Raw genomic sequence first — 27,464 nt, 5'->3', positions numbered from 1 at the left:
CACGACAAAGGATTATCTGCTCCAAATGTAATATTTTCTCTCATTATTTACTTCTCTTGGCTATGCTCATTTTTAAAGCACTTTATTTTGGCTTTCATTCTTATAGTTCATAGACGCAATGTCTTCTTGGATCTTGTTAATGACATTGATGAGGGATTGTTCAAAATATTATGTTGATTCTTGAATCAACTTTTTCACGTTCCTGCTGATTTGAGTGAGATATATTTTGCATTTTTATTATTTCTGTTGAGAATAAGCATCTCTAAATATATTTATTGTCATTGGTGTTTCTCTTTTGTGGATTGCTCATTGATTTTTCTATTGAATTTTTAAGTAATTTTTAAAAGTTTGTGCCACAGTGTAGTTGAGTTCATTATTAATTAAGCATATTAAAATATTTTTTGTTTGGCTGTTCATCTAACTTTGTTCCTTTTGTCACTGAAAAGTTTTAAATTTTAGTATGTGCAAATTTATCAATTTATTTCTCTCTTTTCTTTTATGCTTTAAAATTCCTGTTTAAAAAATTGTTCCTAATTTCTACATGGTGAAGATAAGTTTTTCTTCTAAAACATTACTGTTTGACGATTAATTATTAGGTGTGCAATTCATCTGGATTTCGTTTTATTTTTGTTTTGCATTGTGATCTAGTTTTATCTACTTCTATATAGATATAGAATATATATATTCATTAAATGTATATTAATGTATACATTTATTAAAAGTCTACCCTACCCAACATGATGTCAAATTCTCACATATTCATAGATCTATTTCTAGGGAATCTATTGTATTTCATTGTCTATTTATGTATCTCTATGCAAAACCTACACTATTTACTACAGCATTATGACAAATCATGAAATCTGTTAGAGGTGTGCAGCTGGGGGTGGGATACTTGATCATTCTTCAAAATTGCCTTGACTTTTCTTTTGCTTCCATATGAATTTTTAAATTAGCTTGTAATCTATTAGAAAAATATGTTGTTTTTTAAATTAAAATGTAATGAAACTTGTAGATTAATTTGGAAGCAATTACCGTCTTTATAATATCGAGTCTTGTCATTCATAAAGAGACCTATGTTTTCTTTTGTTTGTATTATCGTCTATGCCCTTTAGTAGAGTTAGAATTTCCTTATACAAGTCTTTATGCATTGTTTGTTAGATTTCTTCCTAGGTACCTTAAAATTTCTGTTGCCATTGTGAATGGAATTTTTTTCTTTTTTCTTAATATATTTTATAATTGGTTATGAATGTGTCCATATATCTATATGAGCATAAATAAGTAAGAATGTGTATGAATCTCGCCAAGTCATTTAAACTCTTCAAGGTTTGGTTTCCTCATACATAAAATTGAGATTAAAAACATATTCACAGGATATGATTCATTAGAATTAAATCAATTCTTCTAGGTATACGAACAAAAAAGATGACTAGCATTTGTTAATGTTTTTAACCTCCCTTTTCTATAATGCTACATTTTAAAGAAAGAATACTCAACCACCTAATATCATCACTAAAAAATACGTGAGAATTAGCTGGCTAATTTTGGTACCACTTTTGGGATAAAAATCACAACTTGGCCTAAATTTATCCCTTTGATTTCTGGAGGCAGCCCTAGAGGACTGATTTTAGAGTATTTAGAAGTGCCCCAGACAAGGTACTGGTGTGGGGGAGAGAAGATAGCTTTAGGAAAATTAGCTCATCTGGATTCCAGTTTCCTATTATGCTATTAACTAGTTGATATTAGGCTAGATATTATATACCTCTGAGGCTTAGTTTCTTCTCTCGAGTGAAGAATTTTGATTATCTGTATGATTACTTTCAGCTCTTAAATTTTATAATTCTGTCATATCTTTTTCAAGAAGTACCAGTGTAGATGCTTACAACTTGGGCCTATATTAACTTTTCAAACTTGTGGCCTAAATGACTTTCTATAAAGAAGACAAAAGACCAATGTATTACGAGTCTTTTTATTTCAGCTATCTCAGATCAGAATTTTGGCAATTTAAAAAATCTAATTAATTAGCTTTGTAAAATGGTCAAAGTGTACCATGTAAATAAAGATTGTCAAGTTAGATTTTAAAAAAAAGACCCATATATGCCGCATAGATGCTGTCTACAATTATCATACTTTAAATATAGTGATACAGATAGTTTAGAAGGAAAACAATGGGAAAAGGTACACAACTTAAACCTTAATTTAAAGAAAGCTACACTACTATCAGTTATTGCAGACTTTAGAACAAAGAAAATTATCAGGATGAAAGAGGAACATCACATAATTATAAGAGTTAACTCACTGAGAAGATAATCGTAATCCTAAATGTATATGTACCTAACAACAGAGTTTCAAAATAAACAAAACAAACAGAAGAAATGGAAAGATAAATAGAAAGATTCATAATTATATTTGGCAATTTCAACACTCTTCTCAAAGTAGCTGGTAAAACAAAAAAGAAAATCAGTAAAATATTGATGATCAGAAGAACACTACCAATCAACTTGACTTTGATTGTTAGATTCCTTCATAGGTGCCTTAAAATTATAACTTCTAATGTAAAATTATAAAATTATAACAACAAAATAGACTCTTTTCTGGTGCATATGGGACATTTACCATGCATATCTTGGGTCATAAAACAAATCTTATCAAATTTAAAAGAATTGATATCATACAAAGTATACTCTCTAACTTGTAATGAAATGAAACTAGAAATAAGTAAGAGACAATATTTGGAAATTTAACAAGACACATAATTTGTAACTTATGGGTCAAAGAAGTCATAATGGAAATTGTAAAATATTTTTAACTGCACAAAGACAAAATACAGCATACCAAAATTTGTGGAACGAAGCTAAAGCAGTGTTTAGAAGATTTGTGGCATTAAGTGCTTATATTTTAGAAGACAAAAGGTACCAAATCAATAATCTAAGGCTCCACTTTAATAAATTGGAAGAGAAAATTAAACCTATATCAAACAGATGGAAGAAGATAATAAAGATAAGAACTGAAGACATTGAAATTCAAAGCAGAGAAAAATAGAGAAAATGAAATCAAAGCTAGTTCTTTTTAAAAGATTAATAAAATAGATAAATAGAAATGGAGGAAACAGTTCCAAAATCTTTAGGAGGCTGTAAATACCCTGATAACAAGACACAAACATTATAAGAAAAGAAAAATATAGATCAATAGAATTCGTGAATATAGATATAAAAATACAACAAAATATTACCCAATTGAATTCAGCAATACACAAAAAGACAATACATCATGACCAACTGGGGTTCATCTCAGAAATGCAAAGCTGCTTCAACAATTAAAAAGTCAGTCCATGTAGTTTACCACATTCACGGACTATAGAAGACAAATTACATGATTATCTGAATTGATGCAGAAAAAGCATTAGACAAAATTCAAAAGTCATTCTTGATAAAACTGTCAGCAAAGTAGGAGTAGGAGGGAACTTCTTTAAGCTGATAAAAGAAAACCTATAACTAACATCATATTTAATGGTGAAGGACTGAATGCTTTCTCCCTAAGACTGAGAACAAGCCAAGCTTACCACTCCTATTAAAGATTGTACTCAGTTGTAATATTGTATGCCATGAGAATAGGTTAAAATATGAAGTCAGTGTGTTAACAAATGGATAAAACTAATGTAAAAAATAAGAACTGTGCCTCTTCTTCCTGCTTTATATTATATATTGTGGTGTGAATACATTATGGAAGGAATTCAGCTACACTAAATAGTTTGAGACCACTGAAGCCAAATTCTTTCTAGGGTCATTTTCAGTGCTACAAGTTGTAGTTGTATATGATATGATTAAATCTACATAAACAGTTTTTCCCTGTTCTCAGAAAGAAAAAAATAAAGAAAAAAAGAATGTACTGGAAGACTTAACCAGTGCATTAAAGAAAGAAAAGCGATAATATGCACACACATGAAAAGAAACAAAAATGCCTCTCTTTGACATGATTGTCAATGTAGAAAATCCCAAGGAATCCACAAAAAAGATCCTACAAATAATAAGGAAGATTAGCGAGGTCGTGGGGTACCATGCTAATATACAAGAATCAATTTTTATACTAAAATGAACAATTGAAATTTGAATTTTATTCTCAAATTACTGCTTACACTATCATACATGCACACACAGAAGAAATATTTGGTAGGATTTTTATGCTGAAAACTAACATTGATGAAAGAAATTAATGAAGACCTAAATAAACGGAGACAAGGTACTGTGTTCATAGATTGATGACTCAATATTGTTAAGATGTCAGTTGTCCCCAAAATGATTTGTAGATTCAATAAAATCCCAATCAAAATTCCAGTAGTGTTTTAATTTTTTTAAGAAGGCAAAATTACTAGGACAGCCCACAACAATCTTAAGAAAAAGAACAACATGGAAAACTCACACTGCCTAAGTTCAAGACAATACAAAGCTACAGTCATTAAGACAGTGCCACACTGGTGTTAAGGGATTTCAGAAATAGAGATTTTAAAAATAGACCCACACACATTTGGTCAATGGATTTATGACAAAGGTGCAAAGGTAATTCATAGGAGAAAGTGTAGTCTTTTCAATAAATGGTGTGTGGTACTGGAACAATTTGACTTCCCCATGCAAATTAATTAGTAGATTAAAAATAATGAAATAAACAGACAGATAAACCTCAACCCAAACCTCACATCCTATAATTAAAATAAATAACCTCAAAATGGATCATGGATCACAGACCAAATAGTAAAATCTAAAACTATACAACTCCTTTAATAAAACATGGGAGAAAATCTTTATGACTCTGAGTGAGGCAAAGAATTTTTAAATATAACAGCAAAGCCATGATCCATAAAAGAAAAATATGATAAATTACTTTTTCAAAATTTAAACCTTTTGCTCTCTGAAAGACACTCTTATGAGAATGAAACGAGTAGCCACAGACTGGGATGAAATATCTGCAAATCTCATATCTGACAAAGGATTTCTATACCCAGTATGCAAAGATGTCTCCAAATGCAACAATAGTAAAACAAAAAACTAGTTGAATAAATGGACAAAAGATTTGCAGACACTTCACCGAAGATAATATATGGATGAGAAACAAGCAGATGTAGAGATAATCAACATCATCAATCATCAGGGGACTGCAAACTAAAATAGAAAACTAAAATAGAAAAAGGACTGACAATACCAAGTGCTTCAAGGATTTGGAGCAATTGGAACTCTTACCCATTGCTGCTGGGAATGTAAAATGATACAACACTTTGGTAAAAGTTTGACAGTTTTTTATAAAGTTAAATATATAATATGACCCAGAAATCCCACTAGTTTGTATTCACTTAAGAGAAATAAGCACTTATGGTGACACAAAATCCTGTACACAAATGTTTATAACAGCTTTGTTCATAATCTTACAAAAACCAACAACACCCAGATGTCTTTGAACTGTTGAATGAACAGATGCTCTTTTATATGCCCATACAATGGGATACTACTCAGCAATGAAAACAGTTGATACATGCCACAACATGGATGACTCTTAAATGAATAATGCCTAGTGAAAGCAGTTAGGTTCAGAAGGATACCTACTATCATGATTCCTTTCCATGGCATTCTGGAAAACATAAAACCAGGGGGACTGAAAATAGATCAGTGCTGCCAGGAGTTGAAGGTAGAAAGAGAGTTTGTTTACAAAGTAGTAGGGTAATGGAATTTTGGAGGATGATGGAACTGTCCTGTATTTTGCTTGTTGTGCCTGATACATGATTCTATGAATTTGTCAAAACAGAAACGTTTACCAACAGAGTTAATTTTAGTATATGCAAATTAAAATATATGATTCTTTAAAAAGATACCTAACCATTACTTTCTTTCTCTACATTTGTTTCTAAGAAGTCATTCATTGCAAGATGAACCATTATTTACTACTAAAAAAGGAAAAAAAGCACCCATTAATCTATAGCTTGACAATGATTATAAAATGTATCCTGATTTCAAAATCATCATAATGTGAAAAAAGTATATTTTAAAATATGTATAATATGATATTTACAAATTGGAGCTTATTCTCAGACTTCTATCCAGAGATATTTTCTGAGTCCTGCATAAATCTGATTATTTTTCATTATTTGAGTATGAAGATTGAAACTACTATATTAGTCCATAAATGTGCTAGTATAGTCATCTTTATACAAGAGAAATTAAAAGGAGAAAATAAACCTCACTTCAAACATTTTTTAAAAAAGGCCAAATGCAAAACATTAAGCTAGGATTGTCATTTATAAATGTACCTCATTTAAGGGAAATTCAATATATAAATTATCCTAGAAATAGATGAATTAGAGCAGGTTGCGATGAGGACATCTGATTACTTATCTTAAATAATAATTCATCAGAGCTCCTTTGAATAATAAGTGTTCCACTGTGGTTTTAAACACCTCATTTTAGCCAAATTTGATTTTCATGTGTTTCTTTGAGAACTTCTAATGTGAGTTTCATCTGTAGATGAAAAACAGAGCTTTGTCTTTGTGCATTTTATCTAAAATATGATAAATAAATTGCTTCACACTTTAATGGAGTCTATAGTTGACAGAGATTGCTGTGAACTTCAGAGTGGTTACTAATTTGGGTATGTAAACACAACAGGCTTTGTTCTGGAGACAACAAATACTTATATCTTGGGAGAAACAACAAAGACTGCAGAATTCATAATTATTTCAAAATTAGGACTGATACTTTATGATATTAATAAATAGACTCAATTCATACCATCACCATTAGTGTTTGATATATATTGTGCACTCACACAAAGACGGAATGAATAGATCCAATTAAACAAATACTGGAAAAAATACTTAGCTCATAATTTTTTAAGTGATCAATGCAAACGCAAACTGCCATTTATTCAAGGGTGTGCTGCTTTATGACATTAATGTGCTCCTAAAGAGCTCAAGTCAATGTTCTGTAAAATTGTTATAAATCTTGAATGAATCTTGCAATAAAATAATGAAACCTTTTGTCATGTAAGTTTTTATTTAACTGTGTTGCTTGTCTATATGTTGAATGTTGAATTTTCTTCATGGCTTAACAGCATTCAGAGACATACAGACAGGTAGATACATCAGCTTTTTTCTTATTTGCAGGGTCATTATCCCGTAATATGTGGCTTTTTCCATGAATACAACTCCTGGAAAAATTGTTTTTCAAATTCTAATGAGATACTAGAACCAAACATTGTGAAGAGTGTTCTATCCAGTAAAAAGAGCCTGGATTTTTTTATTCTTAAATAGTGGAATGATGTTGCATACATGAAATAAAAAGGCAGAAGATACAATGAAGTATTGCATGTGCTCAATATACATCCATTTATTAATGCATATGCCAGAGGATTGCATTGTACTATGCATTTGGAGACGTCATTAACAAAGCACTTGCTTATCAATTTAACATGAATTAGTGGATCTTACCGTCTTTGATTTTGATTTCTGTTCTTAACATATCAGACCAGCTTGTTCACAAAGCACAGTCACTGTAATAGGATCTTGTTCCTGCATGTGTATGTTGCCCACTAACAGTTATGACCATAAGTTACAACTACAAAGTACTCTTCTACAGCCAAGTATTTAGGTACAGATTCTAAAAAGTCAAACCATAAAAACAGAGAAAATGCAAATATTCATAAACTATTTCATATTCAAACTTTAACCTAGTTATATTTTAATCTACCGAGCTGTAATAAGTTGTTTTCCTATTGCATTGTATGCATCTTGGGCTTATAAATAACATAAATTACAAAATTGTAAGCAATTTCTTCAGACTTCATTTTACATTTTTCACTAAATAGTTGAAGACATGACTTTTTGCTCCAGTGCAATATATAGTAATGCTGCATTCAGTACAAATTGTTGAATATTTCTAAAAAGAGAAAAGCATTTAACTGATTATAGCACTCAGTAAATAAGGAGTTAGTCATAACTGTCAGAAGGAAAACACTAACAGTATAATTACTTATCGTAGGTAATTTAAGAAACAAACCTTCCATCATACTCCTAAACCATTAGTCGTATGACTTTCTAAAGAATGAAATTTAGTAAAGCCAAGACATAATGCTAGATGGCAAATGCTTCAACTTACCTTTTTTTTTTTTTTTTTACAAATGTGATGTGACCTTGGCAGTTCTAAAGAACAAAGTTCTGTTGATATATCAAACACTGTTAACAAACTATTTAGCATTACTTTTTATAAGTTTGCTTTAAGAGCATTTCTTCACAGTGATTTCAGAAAGGTTGGAAACTGGTTGGCATAAAATATTTCCCACATTTTCTATTTTAATATGTATGCAAAAATCATCACAATATATCTGCAACTATAAAATTACAAATGCTTCCTAGAAGTAACTGCATTTCTAGTCATGATAGAAAAGGGTATTTGTAAGACATCTATAATGAGGTAAGCCTAAATAAAACAGAATTTGAGTAACAAATGCTTTCATATCTACTGGCCATATACACCAATGTAACAAGGACAACTAATGGACCAACTTAAGAGACTATTTTTTAGTATGTTTAATGGATGAGAAATTGGTAGTGAAATAAACATTTTAAAAGATACTCTGGATATTTCACTTTACAACATAATTTTGGCACTTCATGGAACATTTATTTCTCAAAGACCAGAAATGGTATAAAAGTTCCACAGGTTTTCCACATACCTTGTAGACATTGTTCTTGAGTACTGGCAAACACTGAAACGTAGTGAAATAAACATTCCCGTGTATTTGCACATGCATGCAGTAGTCAAACAGTTATAGTTTATGAATTCTCAAAGATACTATCTTGCAGTATTTGTTTCAAGCACTCTCTTCAGCAGATCTTGCTTCAGATTTAAGTCTTACAAATTCTTTAGCCACATCGTCACTGGTCCTCTGCGAGAGGATTCTAAGGATAGTCAAACCAGTTTCATCCACAGAGACGTTTTTCAACAGGGGGTACCATGCCCCGTGGCTTCCCTTTTCTGCTATGTTCTGGAGCTGAATTACTGTCATTCCGATAATTCGATCTTCTCTGGCAAAGCAGTAATCTTTAACTGAAAGGTGAAGTTCATAGGCCCCTGGGCGGTTTTCTTTACTCAGAATGCTGTGTGGATTAAAAATATGGATTTTGAGCACTTTCAAATAGGGATCAATATGGTTCTAATGGACTGCTGAAAATTTTATACATTGCTCAGAATATTATATGGGCAAATAGAGTATCATTGTCTTTGAACTCTGATGCAAATATCCTTTAAATTTTACTTATATTGTATTTACATAGCTATTACTCTGCAATCGAACTTAAAAACTCATTCTTTCCCTAGATGGAAGTAGGAAATCAATCTAAAAATGCTTTACTGCCCTGATGTTAAGGATATTAATAGAAACTGGAATTAAAATATTATGTTGTAATTAATCATTGGAGGCAAGGTCTCCCCAGTGATATAGGGGTTGGAGGCGTTACTAGGGGTCATGGAAGCTAGGCCAAGGGGGACGGGTACCTTTTGGAACAATTTCTGTGCCATTTCTACATCCGTTATTACAATTTCCTTTCTTTACCTCAGACTCCTGGATACGCTATTATATCTAGGAGCCTTTTCTCAGGGGAATACACTGGACAGACTGTCAAGCACTATTCACAAGATGCTAAATTGCATAGAAATCTCCAGAGTAAATCAGTTCCAGCAGAGTCTGGTGCTTCAGTGCCAGCTCTTTCCTATGGCAACAGTTAGACCTGTCAAGATTGGGACTGAGGATGGCCTCTCCTAATAACAACCCAAGACAACATAGTGCAGAACTGAACCTAATGAAGAAGGCTGAGTGGAGAAACTCTGAGGATAATCCTTCCCTGCCCCTTATTTTAATTCGTCCTCAGACAGTCCTGACTTTTTAGTGAATGCACATCTATTCCTCAGCAGTACAAGCTTCCAAATTCCTTCCTTTTCTAAGTCATTTTTTCTGATCAAACATTTTGCCGAGTCAGACTTTTGTTTCCAGGTGACATTGACAACTAAACTGTGTACTTATTTTAAGAGACAATCTGAAATAACATACAAGAAGATGGAATCCTGGGGGGTAAGAATAGAATGGCAAAATATGATGGGATCTGGGTCTTCTTGTGAACTAAAATGAGTCAAAATGCCACCTTTTCCCAGAATTGTGGTCTTGGTAGCTCACAGCGTTGTATCTGAATTTTGCATTATCCAAGTAGTCCTAGAACCTTTTGGAAGACTTTTCAATTGGATCAAAGTTTTTGTGCAGTTTGGAGGAGCAGATAGGTGGAATCTTGTGAGCTGGTTTATTAGCAGGCATTATTAGTGGGATTAATCTGTTAGAACCCTTTTAATTGATGTGGTAGGATAGTTAAGTTTTAATGAGTGGTAAGAGAGTGAAATATTCAGAGAACGGAGTGCTGCAAGGTCTCTGGGAAATCGAGAATGCAAAATAACAATCGAGAATGCAAAATAACAAAGAATCAAACCAGTAAGGGACGGTTTGGTAAGTGTGCATGCGTGTGCGTGTGTATGAAAGCCCCTAGGGCTTGGTCCTGTGTCCCTGCTCTCTGTCTCTGGGTCAGCTCATGTAGATTTGTAGAATTAATTACATCTATATGCAGATAATTCTCAAGTTATATCTAACTATGTATTTAATATCTCCTCTTGGATGGACTGTAGGCATCTCCAAATTAATAGATTTAAAACAAAATCTTTGATCTCCTCATCGCCTGTCCCTATTTCCCCATCTCAGTAAATCAACATCTACCCAATTGCTTATGCCAAAAACTAGGAGTCATCCTTGATTTTATTCAGTGCCAGATAGCTTCCGTTTGCTCCAACTGGATCTACTCTCCATCCTTCTTCTTGTACTTTGCAATACAATGCTGACCTGTAAGGACTACACACATTGAGTTTCTCCGTGCTCTGGCTTCCAGTTGGGTTTGGCCAAAAGGGAGCGTCGTTAGAAAAATCAGAAAAATTGATGAGAGTGAGGTCAGAGTTTATTTCTCTGGCTTCTTGCATGTGAGGCTCCCTCAAGTAGGCTGTTTCCCTCCATGGAAGGTCACTCTCCTAATAAGGTGAATGACTACAAATGAAGTTTCACAGTCCTGATTTTAGTAACTGCTCTTCCTCTCCTCTAGGCACAGAAGGGGTAATAACCTGGCTATTACTAGCCCCAGGTTACATCTCTATTGCTCATAGCCCCTCTATTCTCACATCTTTGTACATTCCTTTGTAAATATATGTCTTGAATTAATCTCAATTGGATGTTCTTGGGAGCCTAATTCATATACTCTTTCTTTCATATTCTATCTCCAATCCATTGTAAATTCTATAGGATCTCTTAGAATTCCAACACATATCCAAAATATTTCCACTTTTTTCCATCTCTTGACTACTTCCTTCCTCCCTAAGACTATCTGATCAGTCACTATTATCTCTTACCTAGACTACTGCAATAGCCTTCTAACTTATTTCTACATGTTTGGTCTTGCCTTCCCTATAGTTACTTCTCTATACAGCAAACACCATAATCATTAATGATGTAAATCAGATTGTTCAAACCCTCATATGAAAATCCTTCAACGTCTCCTATTGAACTTAGAATGTGACCCAGGCTCCTTTACCACTGGCTTCAAAGCCCTGTGTGATGTAGTACCTGACCACCTCTTCAAATTCATTTTATCTCACTCCCCTGCCCACTATATACTGTTTCTTAAATATGCCAGGCATGCTCCTGCTTAGAATCCTTGCACTCGCAATTTTCCTTGTCCTAAAATGCTCTCAACTCTCTTCCCTACATGACTCGTTCTTTATTTTCTCAGGTTCCTATTTAAAAGGCACATGCTCAGAGAGGCTTCCCGTCTAAGCAGCCAACCGATCACTCTATTACATCACCCTGTTTTAATGCTCTGCTTAGTACTATCATATGATAACTTTATTTATAATGTTGTTTATCATATGTTCTTTATCTCTAGAGAGTAACTTCCATGAGAGCAAAGTCCTCCTTCTACATATATCCAATGCCTGTACTATTGCCTGATACATGGTAGGCACCGGACAAATATTAAACAAATGGAAGAGAACTAAAAACACAGCCTTCTTCATTTGCCTTGGATCAATGATGAACAGGAATCCTTAAACCCATAGGTTTTGCTTTCCTTAGCAAAGCCCCGTGCCATTCCTACCCTGTGAGTTGCTCATAAGTGTAAGTGTACAATGCCTATTGCCTGGTTGGATAAAGGAGTCAGGTCATAACTTACAACTGAAATGTTTCGTTATATTTTGGTGACCATGTGTTGCTTTTCGTCTTTGTGCCTTGTTTTCTCTTCTTGTCTCCGAGGTTGGGTCCCAGCATACAAACTTCCACAAAGGGGCGGAACATTGCAGTGGTCTGCCAGTGTAAGTCATTAATAGCAATCACTAAAAACCAAAAGGAAAGAGACAGGAATATAAAGTATTAACAAACCAATGTGTGGAATCCTAGACTCTCCCTTTGATCCTTAGAGTGAATTTTTATTTTTAAAAATGATGTATGAAGTTGTAACTTGCATTTGATAGCACCCTAACCCCACTGATGAGGAAAAACAATTTACTCTCTGGACTGCACGCTTGTTGGCGCCTTCAGCTCTAAGCCATGTGGCATTGGGATGGCAAATGTTAGCTGTAATTGAAATGACAATCATTAATACTGAAAAGTTATGATTCTTGTTTAGGTGAAAAAATGATGCTTTTCATATTTAAATTATATGTTCATCATGAAATATTTAGAAAATATACAGAAAATAGATTTTTAAAATCTATAATTTTATCACTCAGAAGAAATGACTGTTAATATTTTGGTATGATGTTTTCAATCTTTATATATAGAATGGGATCATAATGTATTGCAGTCTTATAAGTAGCTTTATTTTTTAAGCCCATCACGGGTAGCATTCTAATTTATTATGTATTTTCCAACAGCAAATATTTCATTATATGTACATTTCATTCTATATTTACCCAATCACTTGTTGTTGCATATTATGGCGGTTTCCTAATTTCAGGCATCATAAATAATACTTAAATGAACATTCTCATACAGGTTTGCTCATCCTTTGATGATGATATCCTTAAGGAATTGTCTTACAATTAAATTTGCTAATGCAAAAGGTTGATAAAACTTTTACCATTTGATATGCATTGTCAAAATATTTTTCAAATATATTTAGTGACACTGGAATATATAGTCATGCCCACTTTTCTGTATGATTACCAGTACTGTATATAATCTATTATAACCCATAGCAGTGTTACTTTTATAATACAAAGATACATTAGGTAATGCAATTTTAAAATGTTAGAAGGCCATGGTTTTGATTAAAGTAGATATTATTTAAAGTGACTAAGTCTATAATGATATAAAAATAGAACATGGTTCTATTGAGCAAAGTATTAATCATTAAATTACATCTTTGAAGTGACCCCTATTTTCAGATTGTGCTTTTACAATATAAAACCAATTGATTCAACCACCCATTTAAAAAAAATCAAACAGTTGTTGGAAATCACATAGAAAAAGTAGGTAGATTATGTGGATAGTAAGAACATGCTGACTTAACATCTAAAATGTCATTGGCAAGTTGGAGCCAACCACAGCACCAATGTTCAATGTATATCATAGCCTCAACCATAGAGAACACGTTCAATGTATACAGTTTTGAAATGTAATCACCAATGTATTTAAACCATTTAGATATTTCAAGTAACATAGGTTAAATACCTGTGCCATTCATTTTTTTTCAGTTTTAAATCAAAAGTTCTAGATTCATGAAGAAATTCTGAGCATGCCCTGAAATCATTTAATATAGATTTTAAAAGAGAGATTCAAGAAAAAACAACATTTTTGATTTACTTATTTCCAGAGGTTAAAGTCTCATAGGCTGTTTTATCTACCTGGACCCGAAATATACCTTTTATAGTGACTTTATGCTCTCCTGTTCCTGGGGTGGCGGTGATGTCCACATGAACAGATATCTGACCCACTGAATCTCTGGAGGAGGGACCTGCAAATCAGCAAAAGTTTACTGGCCTGACCTTTCAGACCACTTAATAATGGACATCGGCATTCTGTGCACAAGGGACTGTAAAGTGTGATCGTAGAAATAAATGGTTCTTTTTGTTAACAGCACATACTAGATTTTGATAAATGTTCACTAAATTAAATTTGCCATGCAGGTTTGAGGCTTGGGTATAACCATATTCAGCCCATTTAGTTAAACTTTCATATAGTACTCAGATACCTTAAGGCACACTCTTAGTATTACTATTGTTAAAAAAAAAAAAAAAAGGCAGTTGCCTTATTAGGCACTTAATAAAGCTCTCCTTGTTGTTGCTTATGTACAAAGATGTATCATGCCTTTCGTTCCTTTGTGAAGTGCTTTTCTTCAGTGTACGGCACCAGAGCACCCGGGATACAAAGATGGCTCTACAGAGCACCTGCCCTCACGAGGCCCACACTAGACCAGGGGAGAGCAACATAGACACATATTGCTGCATATAGTGTGACACATTCTAAAATAGATACATTTACAAGGTCGACTGATGGTATAAAAAGGAGTAGTCAATTCTACCCTGATAAAGGATAGTCAAAGGTTAAGCATGTTGTATTGGAAAGTGCCTGTGATTTGGGGTCAGATAAGCTTGAATTCAAATCATAGTTATGCTGCAACTGGTTCTGTGATTGGAATTTGCTATGTTCTCAAGTCTTGCTTTTCTCATTTGTAAAACAGGGATAACTACATCAACCTCATACACACACACACACTTATCTATTAACATATCACCTATAAGCACGTGTATTTTTTTCACAAATAAAAGCACATACTCTAATTATCATTTACCTTGCCTTTGTCTTTTCACCTAAAAATATATTAAGAAGATCATTCCATTTCAGTATACATAAAGCTATGCCCCATTCTTTAAGATAGTCTATAATATCACTGCATTAACTACAAAGTCAGTGTTCCCTGAGTACTTGCTTAAAAATGAATCACTAATCTGCTTACCAAATAATGAAAACATTAAAATATTCAAAACATTTAAAATAATGTTTAGCCTTTATTCCATTATATGAACATACCATTATTTATTTAACTACACTTTGGTTGTTTCTAATCTCTTGCTCTTATGAGCAAAATGTAACAAATAATTATTTTTCATATTTACAAGTTTATCTATAGTATAATTTCTAGAAATGGTATTTATTTGTCAAAGGTAGGTGGAATTCTAATTTTGTCCCATAGAGATTTTAACCATTTACAATATATATGAGAGTAATAAGAATCTTATTTTTGTAAAATAAATGGCTAATGACCAAGCTGAAAATGAAAGGTTTTAAGAGACTTCCAATTTCTAACTTCAGAAAATCACTGGATTTCAGCCAGAACCTCTTAACAGGACCTGCTGAGAAGAGCTGGTTCACCACAAGCAGCCCTCTCACCCACACCCCACCCTAGCCATTTGATAATAAAAGAACTGAAAGATAGAAAGTGATCACTTTGGGCATTAGCCAAGGGACTGTTCATTGTTCTGTGGGAAGGGAAGAGCGGAAATGTTTCCTTTTCCTGAGGTGAAGGAAAGAAAACTCCAAGTAGAAGTACTCCTAGACTCCGGAAGTGCCAGCAAGATGAGCATTTCATTTTTTAATTGGCTGCCTACTTAGCAGACCTGAGCATGGCCAAGTGAGGAACAGCAAGCCACAGAGTATGTCAGGACCTTCCCCTCTGCTTAAAGTCATGGTTGCTGAGAAATATGGGAGATGGCTCCTGAATGGGCTTGAAGTGCCAGAGTTGGGGACAAGAGAGGGAAAATGTGATTGTAGGCTCTGGTTTTATCAGGGATTGTCACAGACGTGGTAAAGAGGCAGGCCTCTCAAAGGAATGTGCTATGCCCTGGTGAGGTGCAGCAGGAAAAAGTGTCCAGGTCTTGAGTCTTGGAAGAGTTCATCAATGCCCTGGGGAACTATTTGGAAATAAGTTTCACACCAGCCAGTTCTATCAATCAAGCTTGTACTTCCCCTAAGAGAAGGGGCTGGAAAAGCTCTACCACTAACTGAATAGACAATGACCTTTAAATAGATAATGACCACTAATGGCCACCATTGAAGTTTATTTTTTAATTTAATTTTATTTATTTATTTATTACTATTTTTGGCTGCATCGGGTCTTAGTTGCGGCATGCGGGATCTTTGCTGAGGCATGCGGGATCTTTCATTGCAGCATACAGGCTCTTTGCTGCGGCTCGTGGGCTTCTCTCTAGTTGTGGCCTGCATGTTTTCTCTCTCTAGTTGTGGTGCGTGGGTTTTCTCTCTCTGGTTGTGGCGTGTGGGCTCTCTAGTTGAGGTGCACGAGCTCAGTAGTTGTGGCGCATGGGCTTAGTTGCCCCTGGGCATGTGGGATCTTAGTTCCCCGACCAGGGATCGAACCCGCGTCCCCTGGGTTGGAAGGTGAATTCTTTACCACTGGACCACCAGGGAAGTCCCCAACCGTTGAAGTTTTAAATAAAGAGTCATCTTCCTCTTTTCTCTCTTTCCTTCCTCCTCAGTATCAGGGAAACTACGTCCAGGAGAAAGAGGAAAGGTACACATTACAGAAGCCCATGTCTTCCTCCACCTCCTGCTTCTACTACTAGAGTCACCATTTCCCCCTGCTTGTGTAGAAAGAAGGAGAGCTTTGAATCCAATAAGTGATTAAAACTTTAATGTGAGCAGAACAAGGTCTTAGAACCTGAATAACGTTCTAATAGTGCAAGTAATTAACATGGTATGTACCTGGGTGTTGATATCAGTGAGGGAGGTGTCCATGCAGTAGAAAGTAGGGCTCGTAAGAGGAGCTGATAACACTTTTTGGAAAAATAAAATAGTTTGATATCATTCCTAAACTGGTGACATCTTTCTGGTATGAAGAATAGAATATATCTTCCCATTATTCAAGTCTCCTTTTGTGTATTTCAATTATGTTTTACATTTTTCTTTATGTGAATATTGAACATTTTAAAAGCTTATTCCTAGTTATGGTATCTCATCCTATTTTAAATGGGACCGTTTATTCCATTATATTGTATAACAAGAAGGCTAGTGACTTTTGTATATTTTTTTATTCAGCCAACTGAATTTTTAATGAAAGATTTACATTTACCCCTTTTGAGTAAATGAAATACAATCATATTATTTTCAGTGAATGACACTTCTCCTTTCCAGTTTTTATACCTCATATTGTTTGCCTTGGCTAATTTTATTAGCTTATGTTTCTAATACTAGATTCCATGACAGTGTTAGAAGTGGACATGCTTGTGATCTTCCATTTGGCTCTCCAAATTCATTTTCCACCCTTCTCCACTCTGCCCTTAGATGGACAATTCAATGGTCTCCTCTATACTGTACTACCGCCGAGAAGTCCTGGCAAGATAGGGGAAGGAGGGAGTAGAGTCGGGTCAGGTATTTATTTCTTTAGTCTCCTTCCTGTGGGGTCACCTTTTGCTGGCTGAATCCTGCAACCAAAAATCAAAATTCCCCTCACCAGCACTCAATAGGCGACAGTCTCTTTCCTGGTTTTAGGAGCTTCTTCCTCCCTTGTTATTTTTGTTGCAGGGAGGTTAGTTTACTATTTTTTCTGGTCTCCTTATATCCAGCACATACCTTTGTCCATAGTTTCTCCATTAAATCCTTCTCAAATAATCTTAATTGGGTGTGCCATCTGATTCCTACTGCAACCTTGGCTAATGGAGTTAACATCTTTGATTCGCTCATAACTTTAATGGAAACGCCTCTAGTATTTTCACAATATTCTTAGGTCTTGAGGAACATTGAGAGAATTTTTTTTTTGTGGGGGAGACAGGACATAAAATATGTATACTCACTACTTAACTGTTATCATGATGGATTTTACAGGGGAGACAATGCTTAAGGAGGCTCTTGAAGGTTGAGTTGAAATTCATTTGTTTTAGACAAAGGAGCAGGAAATAGCATGCGCCCACATGTGGATGCATAAAACAGAATGGTGTGTCCTGGAAATTGCAAGGAGTTCATTGTGGATGGAGCAAGCATAGATGGAGTAACAAGAGGAAATGTTAAAATGTTGGTCCTTTGAATGCCATTTAAAAGTTGTTAGACAAAAAATAAAATAAATAAATAAATAAATAAATAAAAGTTGTTGACATTATCTTGGAGATACAGAGAAGTCTTTTAAGTTTTTGGCCATGGGTGGCATAGTCAGACCTAGATTTTGAAAGAATTTGTCTCATCTGTGTAAAAGATAGATCATTTCTATCACCCTATTCCCTTCTGGAAAACCTCCCACTTGCATCTTATTATACCATGAATCAAATCCTAAAACCCAGCCCCTTGCAAGGATGCTTCTGATGACCTTTCCTTCATCTGCCCTTCTGGTCCATGCTGTTGTCTTTGGCTTAATTCTTCAAAACTTTCTTAATGTTTTCATCAACTCAAACCACATGTTTGGAACATCTTCCCTCTATTATCTTATGAAGCTCTGTCCAAACACCTCTACTGTAAAATACTTTCATTTTTTATTATTCTATAAATAATCTGTAGTTATATTCCTGATTTCCTCAAATACTATAACATAGTATAAAAAAACTGGGCAATGAAATCAGATTTCCCTGATCATGAATCTGGTCTGTCACTCATTAACAGTTTAAAACTCCATAAACTTGCATTTCCTTATTTGTAAAGTGGGGATAAACCCACCTACCTGGCAACATTATGGTGAGGCTAAAAAGGGAAAATTTTGAAAAATATGTAGGATATTATGTGCCTTGCACATAACAGCTATCTGGTAAATGGATCCAAGTTTATGATGATAATAATCCTTAATAAGAGTATTTCAAAGTTATTAAATACCTCAAAGATTCATAGAAAAATTATGGAGAAAAATCCATTGATGCTATAGTTATCTAAATCAAATACTGCAGTAAGACAACATGAGTGACTGGAGTTTTCCCCAACAACTGTGGAATTCTTACTTTCTTCAGTAAGATTTTCTGGGTTGAGTACACTAGAGATGGAAGGTTTTTAAGAGCCCTCATGTTGAATGTCTATTAGGGAATATTCTTCCCCACTATGATGTATCAATAAAACCCTTGATTAATCAAGAGTTCAGTGAAATGAGTTTTCTTGATTACTAAAGGCTTTTTGTTTGTTTGTTTAACTATTGTTGAAATCAGAGTACATGAGAGATGGTCTCTCAGCAACACTGAAAATGCATCCAGATTGTGTATGTGTCTCTGTTGTTACACCAAGGATCAGAGCCTGCTCAGTACCTGGGTTTGTGGTTAAGACTTTTATGTGTGGTCTTATATGTATTACTATAAGCAGTAATGTAGCAATGGCTGCTTTCTGCCCAGAGTAAACATCTAGAAATTATGATCAGGAAAGTTATTGATTTAACAGATTTGTAAACGAGAAAAGCCTTCCATCAGAGCACTCACCAGGATGTACCATTTCTTCATCTGAGTTTCTAACCGGAAACTTTTCCAAGGTAATTTAAAGCCTTTAACTGTGTTGTTATAGAATTTGATTTTTATTGGAGAATATATAAAACATGAATTAGGAAAGTATGTGAGTTTCTGTTTAGCGCTCTTATAGAGGAGGAATTTTATGCTGTTTGAAAACAACTAACAGCTAAAGAAATGTGCCTAAAGCTTTTTAAAAGGTACTCTAAATGCATAGATATGTTTTTCCCTTTTCCAAACTGCTGCTCTCTCGTCCTCCACTTGTATATCCTAACTCTGTGCGTGTGTGTGTGTTTTCTAAAAAGATTTGGAGGATTGCATTGGTGGGGAAAAGCATGTTAAAAATCAAACTTATGGGGCTTCCCTGGTGGCGCAGTGGTTGAGAATCTCCCTGCCAATGCAGGGGACACGGGTTCGAGCCCTGGTCTGGGAAGATCCCACATGCCGCGGAGCGACTGGGCCCGTGAGCCACAACTACTGAGCCTGCGCGTCTGGAGCCTGTGCTCCGCAACAAGAGAGGCCGGGATAGTGAGAGGCCCGCGTACCGCGATGAAGAGTGGCCCCCGCTTGCCGCAACTACAGAAAGCCCTCGCACAGAAACGAAGACCCAACACAGCCAAAAATAAATAAATTAATTAATTAATAAAAAAAAAAAATCACACTTATGTACTCAGCAGTCCCTGAACAATTTTGTGGAACCTCTTGTGTGGAAACATAGACTAGAAAATACACATTTCCTTTTCTAACATAAAATGTGAAATTTACTGCTCAACCAAGTCAAACATAGTCTTGAGAGCTGCCTGCTTAATATGGTACAACCCTAAAAAAGTGGAATTAGGAATGTGACCGTCTTCTGACAATTTTGAGTAGATGCAACTAGTGTAAAAGGTTTTATCATTATTGCAATTATTGCTTAATAGTCATGCTATTCATAATTGTCTCCTGAGAACTCCAGGTTTGTGTTTCCATGGCACAGTGTTTATACCACTCCTAGCACCTATGTTATGCCTAGTATTGTAGTTACTTATGCAGATTTTTTTCTTCCTAACTATATTCCATAATGGCAGGAAGCCTCTATTCATATTAATAATCCATACTTATCTCTAATTCATACAATAAACATAATATTCTTTTGATACATATTAAATGGCCAGTTTGTATTTATTCATTGATTAAACATGCGAGCAGTTCTCACTTTGTACGAGTTTTCATGTTCCATGATATGCCTGGATTTCAGTGCCCACAGTTTAGTTAAATAACACCCATTTCCCAATGACACATTCAAATTTCAGTTATCATGGCCTATTAAACGTGTATCATTGCCTAAAGTACAAACTTTGCTGCTAGTTTCTTAGTCCACAAATCATCATATAAGTAACAGATACGTATTATCATCAGCAACCAATGACATCACTTCTTTTAAAGTCTGTTGGTGATTGGTCACTGTGCCCCTGTTCAGTTCACACATAGCAAAGTGTGTAGTTGTGTTGCTGCCTTGTTTTCCAGTGATAAAAACATGGATAATCAAAAGAGGGAATGAGCCAGAAAAGAAGAAAGTGCAACTAAGGAACAAAGAGTGATAACACTGGAGTGAAATTTGTATAGAATGTAAATGGATTAATAGAAAAAAAGTACTGACCTTGTGAATGTTGACAGTACTGCCCTTGCAGGGCTCTAGAGAAGCAGACAAGGAACTTAATGAAAAGTGACCTTATTGACATAAATGAGAAAGAAGATGAAGATGTCCTAGTGGAGGTGACATTGGAGAAAAACTTCACATTAAAGGAACTCTGAGATACGTTACCGCATCGAAAGCAGGAAGGATAAACTGTTGGTGACTGATCCAAACTTTGGAATGACAATTCACCAAGGCACAGAAAAGATGCTTGCACCTTATAGTTATGTGATGAGAAGAAAAAGGCAAGTACTGTTCAAACTACACCCGCTAAGATTTTAAAAAGAATCGAAGTGCTTTAATTCTCCATGTTTCTAATGCTTCCAATTACAGCGTATTAAATAGATGTTTTCTCTTTTTTCATTTCCCTACACATTTATAGCTGACAGCAAAAGATTTTGTTTCTTTTGACAGAATGTTTTCAAAAGTCTTGGTAGAATTATAATTTTCCCCATTAATTAGCAAGATTGCTTTGAACAGTTTCAGTTTGCACAGTCATTTTTATGATTGTACATATTTGAGTTGATTCATTTAATACCTTTGCAGTTGCTGAAACAATACCTTTGTAGTTGCTGAAACTATGGAAGCTGCTTAATTCAGTTAGATGTGATTTACATCTGTGTTGCACTGTGCAATAGAGTTTTCTTCCCATTTGGTGGGGTTAGTTTGCTATAACCTTGATCTGATCCATCTAACATCTGCATGGTGAAATCTGTTGATTGCCTATCCCTGAATAAAAATGGTATTGAATAGAAGCATCTTCATGTTGAAGAAGGTATATATCAATCAAGCAGTTATTTTCCAAAAAGAGAAAAAAAGGTAACATATAAGAGATTTCCATTTGTGACGGAATGAAATAGGAGAATAATCTAATATGGAGCTTGTTGTTCATCTATTTAACAATTTTTATGAGCATTTAATGAAGATTTAATCAGAGGCTATGCCTGTTACACCATCTTGTCTATTCTAAATCCATAGAAATTAGGCTATTGTGCCTTAAATCAACTTCTGGGCCCCTAGAATGTGTCCTTTGTCACCAACATTATTGGATCATGAATACCAAACTCTCTATTCAGGAATGAGTAATGCTCATGTGAGTAAACATTGGCAAAGGGCAGGAGGATGAAAGAACTGATTGTTTTATTTGAAGTTCTCTTTAGAAGAGCAGCTTTTGATAAAAAGCTTTTTGATAATAGATCCTGATTACTATCAGATTATGATATAGCATTATATAAGCACCCCTAATAGAGTTAGTCTCTCACCCAACATAATTTGAGTACATTCTGTGAATGAATGAATAATTTAAAAAACATTTAGTAATGATTATTCATGTAATGTTTTAAATAATTACCTCCAAGTCTCAATTAGCATCCTGTAAAATACTAGATGAAAAATATCACAGCTGCTCAAGTCGTTTGTACAAGTTTACCAAACTGCTTAAGCCCCTGACAAAGGGGTTTGAATCAGTCCTCATGGGACTTTGCTGGGCCCCTCAAAGGAGAGGTGTGGTGAATTCATGAGGGATGACCACTCTGGCAATGTCATAGTTCAGTAACAGCTGACCTAACCTACTTCTCCTCCCACCTTCAAGTCTAGGACTCCAGGTGGGAGTAACTTACCTCCATTCAGGTTTCTAGGTCATTAGACATCATCAGAGGTGCTAGGAGTAGAATAAACCAGGAAGTGGCTTGACTTAAGCCCCATTCCTTCTCTTATGCTTTTTGTGCTTTCCTCATGTTCCCTCCTTGTCCTTTGCTCATTATCTCCATGTTATTTAATATTTATATTTGAAGTAATTCATGGTAATGATAACAATCATGGGTACAATTTTTGACTACTTGTGTGTGCCAGGCATTGTGCTGAATGCTTTAAGGATAAGATCTTGCTCTGATATCAGATAAAGGTATTGTGTACATTTTACAGATGGTGCAATTGGGCATGGATGTTAGTTACCTGTCAAAGTCAGTAAATGGAAAACTGAAATTTGACCTCAGATCTCTGACATGCTGTGATGTTCATTGAATAGCTTCTCTTCTACTCTTTTCCCCTCCCCCTTCCTTTTTTCACATCAAAGAGGAGAAAGCAAACTGTCCTGGTGGTTTTATTTTTTTTTTGTTAATGGCATTTAAAGTCTTGGTGAACTAAAAGGCAAAAGAAGATGTGAAATCTAAGACAAAGAACATACTGCATAGACAGAAAGCATCGATATATCTTAAGGTTATTTTTGTGTGTGTGATAATATTTAGTTTTCATTTGCAGCTTTTTATATTAAGCCCCATGGTAATCATTCAAATGTATATTTAAATTAATTTTGTGTTCTGGGATGCTTATGGTCTCATAGCTCTCTGTGTTTTATCCTTAAACCTACTATTGATTGAAACATCTTATATTGTTACTTTCTGTCAGTGAGTTTCCATGGCTATAGCATGCTTGAATGTGTTGGTGAAAAATTAATCAGTGATTACTAAGATTTGAAATGTGTCAAATCCTGGAAGTAAGTCACTATGCTAGTTGGGTATCCTTTTAGAATTGTTTTGGAAAGTTTAGTTATCCTAACCTGAAATATTTTAGTATTGAAAAATATATAGTTTTAATGTTAGAACTAGAGTGGGCCTTGGAAACCATTTGATTCGATATCTTTGTTTTAGAGGTAAGGAAGTTGAGGCTAAGTGTCTTGTACAAATTTCCATAGCTTGGCAGTATCAGTGGTGGGTCTTGTTATTTTCAGTGAAGGTCTCTTTCCACTGACAAACTAGCTTGCCTCTAAAAAGGTCTTCTGGAATTCACACAATGGGACAGACTTTCAAAGAACAGTAGAATTTGGGAAGTAGGTAGGATGTGGATATAGACAGTCACTGCTGTTTTTTCCTACTGGAAACTCAGAAGTGGCAAAAATCAGAAAATTAAACTTTCAATTCTGACTAGTGCCTAAGAATTATATCTAATCATTATCTATTTCACCTGATCTGTTAGCATCTCTCTTTTAAGATCTTTTCATTAGCACCATGACTACTAGCAAACACTACTACCTGGAGGAGAATGAGATGAGAAAGATTACTCTCATAAGGCAGTATGCATTCACACCATGTAAATCATTGTTGGTAGGAGGAGACTAGAGTAGGATACGTTTTGAGGGATGAGAGCTTTAGGACATGTCTTTTCTTCTTGGTAGTCACTGACGATGTCAATAAATGTAGTAGTAGAAACTGAGCTAGTTTAGATAAGTGAAGTCAGGCTAGGGGCTATGCACCCCACAGCTTCAAATGGTTGGAACTATCAGTAACCAAGGATTTTTGAGATGTGGCTAAGGGTAATCCAGTTTACCTGAATGTATGATCTGAATAGATCTTCTTATTTGAGGATAAATATACATATAAAACTCAGGGGCTTCTGAAAAAAAATTCTACAGCACAAGGAAAAGGTAACAATATCTCAAGGACTCAGGCAAAAGCCTATTGCTGGAAATGATGCTCCTGAAGAAACCATAATGAAAAATGGAGTCATAATCAAATGCATAAGAAAAAATTTCTTGTGCTTAAAAAAGCCCTCAACTTTTAAAGAATTCAATTTGTTTTAGAAAAATTAAAAAGCACAGACTATACCCATGTATATCCAGATGAAAAGGAGAAGAAGAGAAGGAGAAGGAGGAGAAAAAGAAGAGGAGGAGGAAGAAAGGAGGAACAGGAGGAAGAAGAAATGTATCCAAGAAGAAAAGGGAAAGAATTTCAGCTGGCCTATAGTTTTCCTCGCAAAATAAAAATCAGAAGGAAATGAGCAATGCCTACAAAGTTATGAGGGAGAGAGTCTATGATCATAGAATTTTAAATCTAGGAAAGTTGTTTCTCATGTATGAATGAAACAAAATGTAATTCAAGAGCCAAGAAAATTTATTTTACACACACACGTGCGTACGCGCGCACGCACGCACACACACACACACGCACACACACACACACAGAGTTTTCCCAGAGACTATGACTTGGAGACATATTTCAGCCAAAAGAACCTCAGACTGGGGAAGTTGTGTTGTAGAAAGTATGTCAGTAAGCAATAGCATGATTTAGATAAACTATCAGGTGGATATCAAATGGATATACCTTCCTTATTAGATTTGAATTTATTACGGCAAGCGTAGTCTTATTTAGTTTTATATTCCCAGTGTCTATCTCTGTGCATGGCACAGTGAAGGAGCTCCGTAAGAGGAGAATGAACAGAAATTTGGATGATGTGTGGATTGAACAGGAAGGCAGGTGTTAGGAAGGGATGAACTCTTTAATGGGAAAGTAACTTTGAAAAGTTTGTTCTCTTCGTTTTAGTGTTTTAGTGTTTTAGTGTTGTGTAAGTGAATCAGTGGTAAAATAATGAAATTATAGGCGTGCTTAAAGCAGATTTTCCTCATCAAATAAATGGGTATTGATCTATGTCTGGCTTCCATCACACAGAAGTATTCTCTCTTTCAGTACAAAACAGCTACAGAGGCAAGTTACCATCTTTGCAGGAAAAATGTGCAAATAAAAACAATTCATGTGAATAGATGACTATGGAGTTTAAATTTGCTTTGTAGCAGCTTAGAGATGCTCATGGCAATCCCTTCATTATAGAGGTTCTGGGAGTTTGGGGTTGTGGGTATTAGCTATGGAGCAAGTCTTACCTTGAGTAAAATTTCAAATAATTTTAGAGATTTTATACATAGTTTGCTAAATTTATTTGTAAGTATTCTTTTATTCCTATTTTAAACAGGATTCTTTTTTATTTCACATTCTAATTAGCTATTAGTTTTGTAAAGTTATGCTGTTGAGTTTGTATATTGATTGTGTAGTGAACGATTTCATGGAAAAGTCTTATTAGTTCCAATAGTTTCCCTATAGAATTGCTTATGCTTTCTATGTAAATAATTATGTTGCCTGCTTATAAGGACTTTTTCTTTTTCAATTCTCTTGTTTTTGTGTAGAGAACAAGATGATAATCTCCCTAATTAATTTTATATGTATATAACATTGAGACAAAAACTTAATATGGAGAGTATAAAAAGAAGACCTAGCTAAACTAATTTATATATACAACTACAAAAATTCTAAATAAAATATTGATAAAATGCAACCCTATCACCAAGTAGGGTTTATCTTAACAAGAAATGGTTGTTTTAAACTATTATCCTAATAAATATCACTAGAAACTTTTCTCATAAATTCTGAAAAAGCATTTGATAAATTTCAGTGCCCATTCATGATAAAATCTCTTAGTTATTCAGATTTGAAGGATGGGTCCTAACTGTGATAAAGAACATTTCTTTTAAAACAACTGACATCATACCCACATGTGAATCATTAGAAATTCCCTTTCAAAATTGGGAACAAAATAAGACTATGCAAAATAAGAATAAATACAGGGTCTGAAAGTTTATATGGAGGCAATGATTAAAAACAGAAAAGTCAGTATGGCTCCTGGAAATGGTGACATTATTTTTTTTGCAATAACTAAAATAACAATTGAAAAATTATTTAACAAGAGTGTTTCTTGAATTAATTTGATAAGAGATTAAAACATAATAAACAAATAGTTACATGATTCTGGATGACAGTATATCATTCTCAAAGCAGCCAGAAAAAAAAAAAACAACCCTGAAATAAAGTTAATTAAAAATGTGATAAAACAATGAAATTCCATATAGGCATAAAATAATAATTACATGAAACATATCTCTAAACTTTACAGTTAAGACAAAATGTCTTAAGGATGTCACTTATTTGCATATTTAGTTATAGATTTACTGCAATTTTAATCAGAATCCCAAAGACTTCAATTTTTTTTTTTTTTTTACAGAATCCAAAGCTCATTTGAAAAGCAGTGACAATAGAAACTAAGAACTTATTAAAAATAGAACTTATTAAAAGTAACTAAGAATTTTTAAAAACACGAAATGAATAGTAACTAAGAACTTTCCTTAAAAAGAGAGAAATGAAAATGTATTATTCATAAAATATTAAAATACTTTATTAAGCAACAATAATTAAATTAGTCTAATCCTGGGCTATAAATGGTCAGACAGAATAGGATAAAACGTCCAGAAACAGAATTCCAATATATTTAAGGTATCAATGGCAAAGGAATCATCAGTGGGACAGGGCAGAATTATTCAATAAGTGGTAGGAGAATAGGTTACTATTTGGAGAAAAACTTTATATCCTCACTGTATATCATATACCAAAAACATATTCTGATATATTAAGTTAAAGTTGAAAAAT

At 34.4% G+C, this 27,464-nt stretch overlaps 1 protein-coding gene across 2 annotated transcripts in view; it reads right to left on the bottom strand.

Moving 5' to 3' along the window:
* Nucleotides 1-8,853: 8,853 nt before the first annotated feature.
* The window catches only part of UNC13C (unc-13 homolog C), a 589,653-nt gene continuing 571,042 nt past the window's right edge, over nucleotides 8,854-27,464 (bottom strand). For both annotated transcript variants that reach the window (XM_068536284.1, XM_068536278.1), the window contains 3 exons: nucleotides 13,985-14,077; nucleotides 12,296-12,455; nucleotides 8,854-9,139 (listed from right to left, as the gene is read on the bottom strand). In XM_068536284.1, coding sequence (XP_068392385.1) covers nucleotides 8,854-9,139; nucleotides 12,296-12,455; nucleotides 13,985-14,077 — 539 coding nt within the window. The remainder of the gene's footprint in view (nucleotides 9,140-12,295; nucleotides 12,456-13,984; nucleotides 14,078-27,464) is intronic.

This window comes from Eschrichtius robustus, chromosome 1, assembly GCF_028021215.1.
Source record: "Eschrichtius robustus isolate mEscRob2 chromosome 1, mEscRob2.pri, whole genome shotgun sequence".
Classification (NCBI taxonomy): domain Eukaryota; kingdom Metazoa; phylum Chordata; class Mammalia; order Artiodactyla; family Eschrichtiidae; genus Eschrichtius; species Eschrichtius robustus.
Note: the sequence above shows the minus strand (reverse complement) of the source record. Positions and strands in the feature narration are given on the sequence as shown.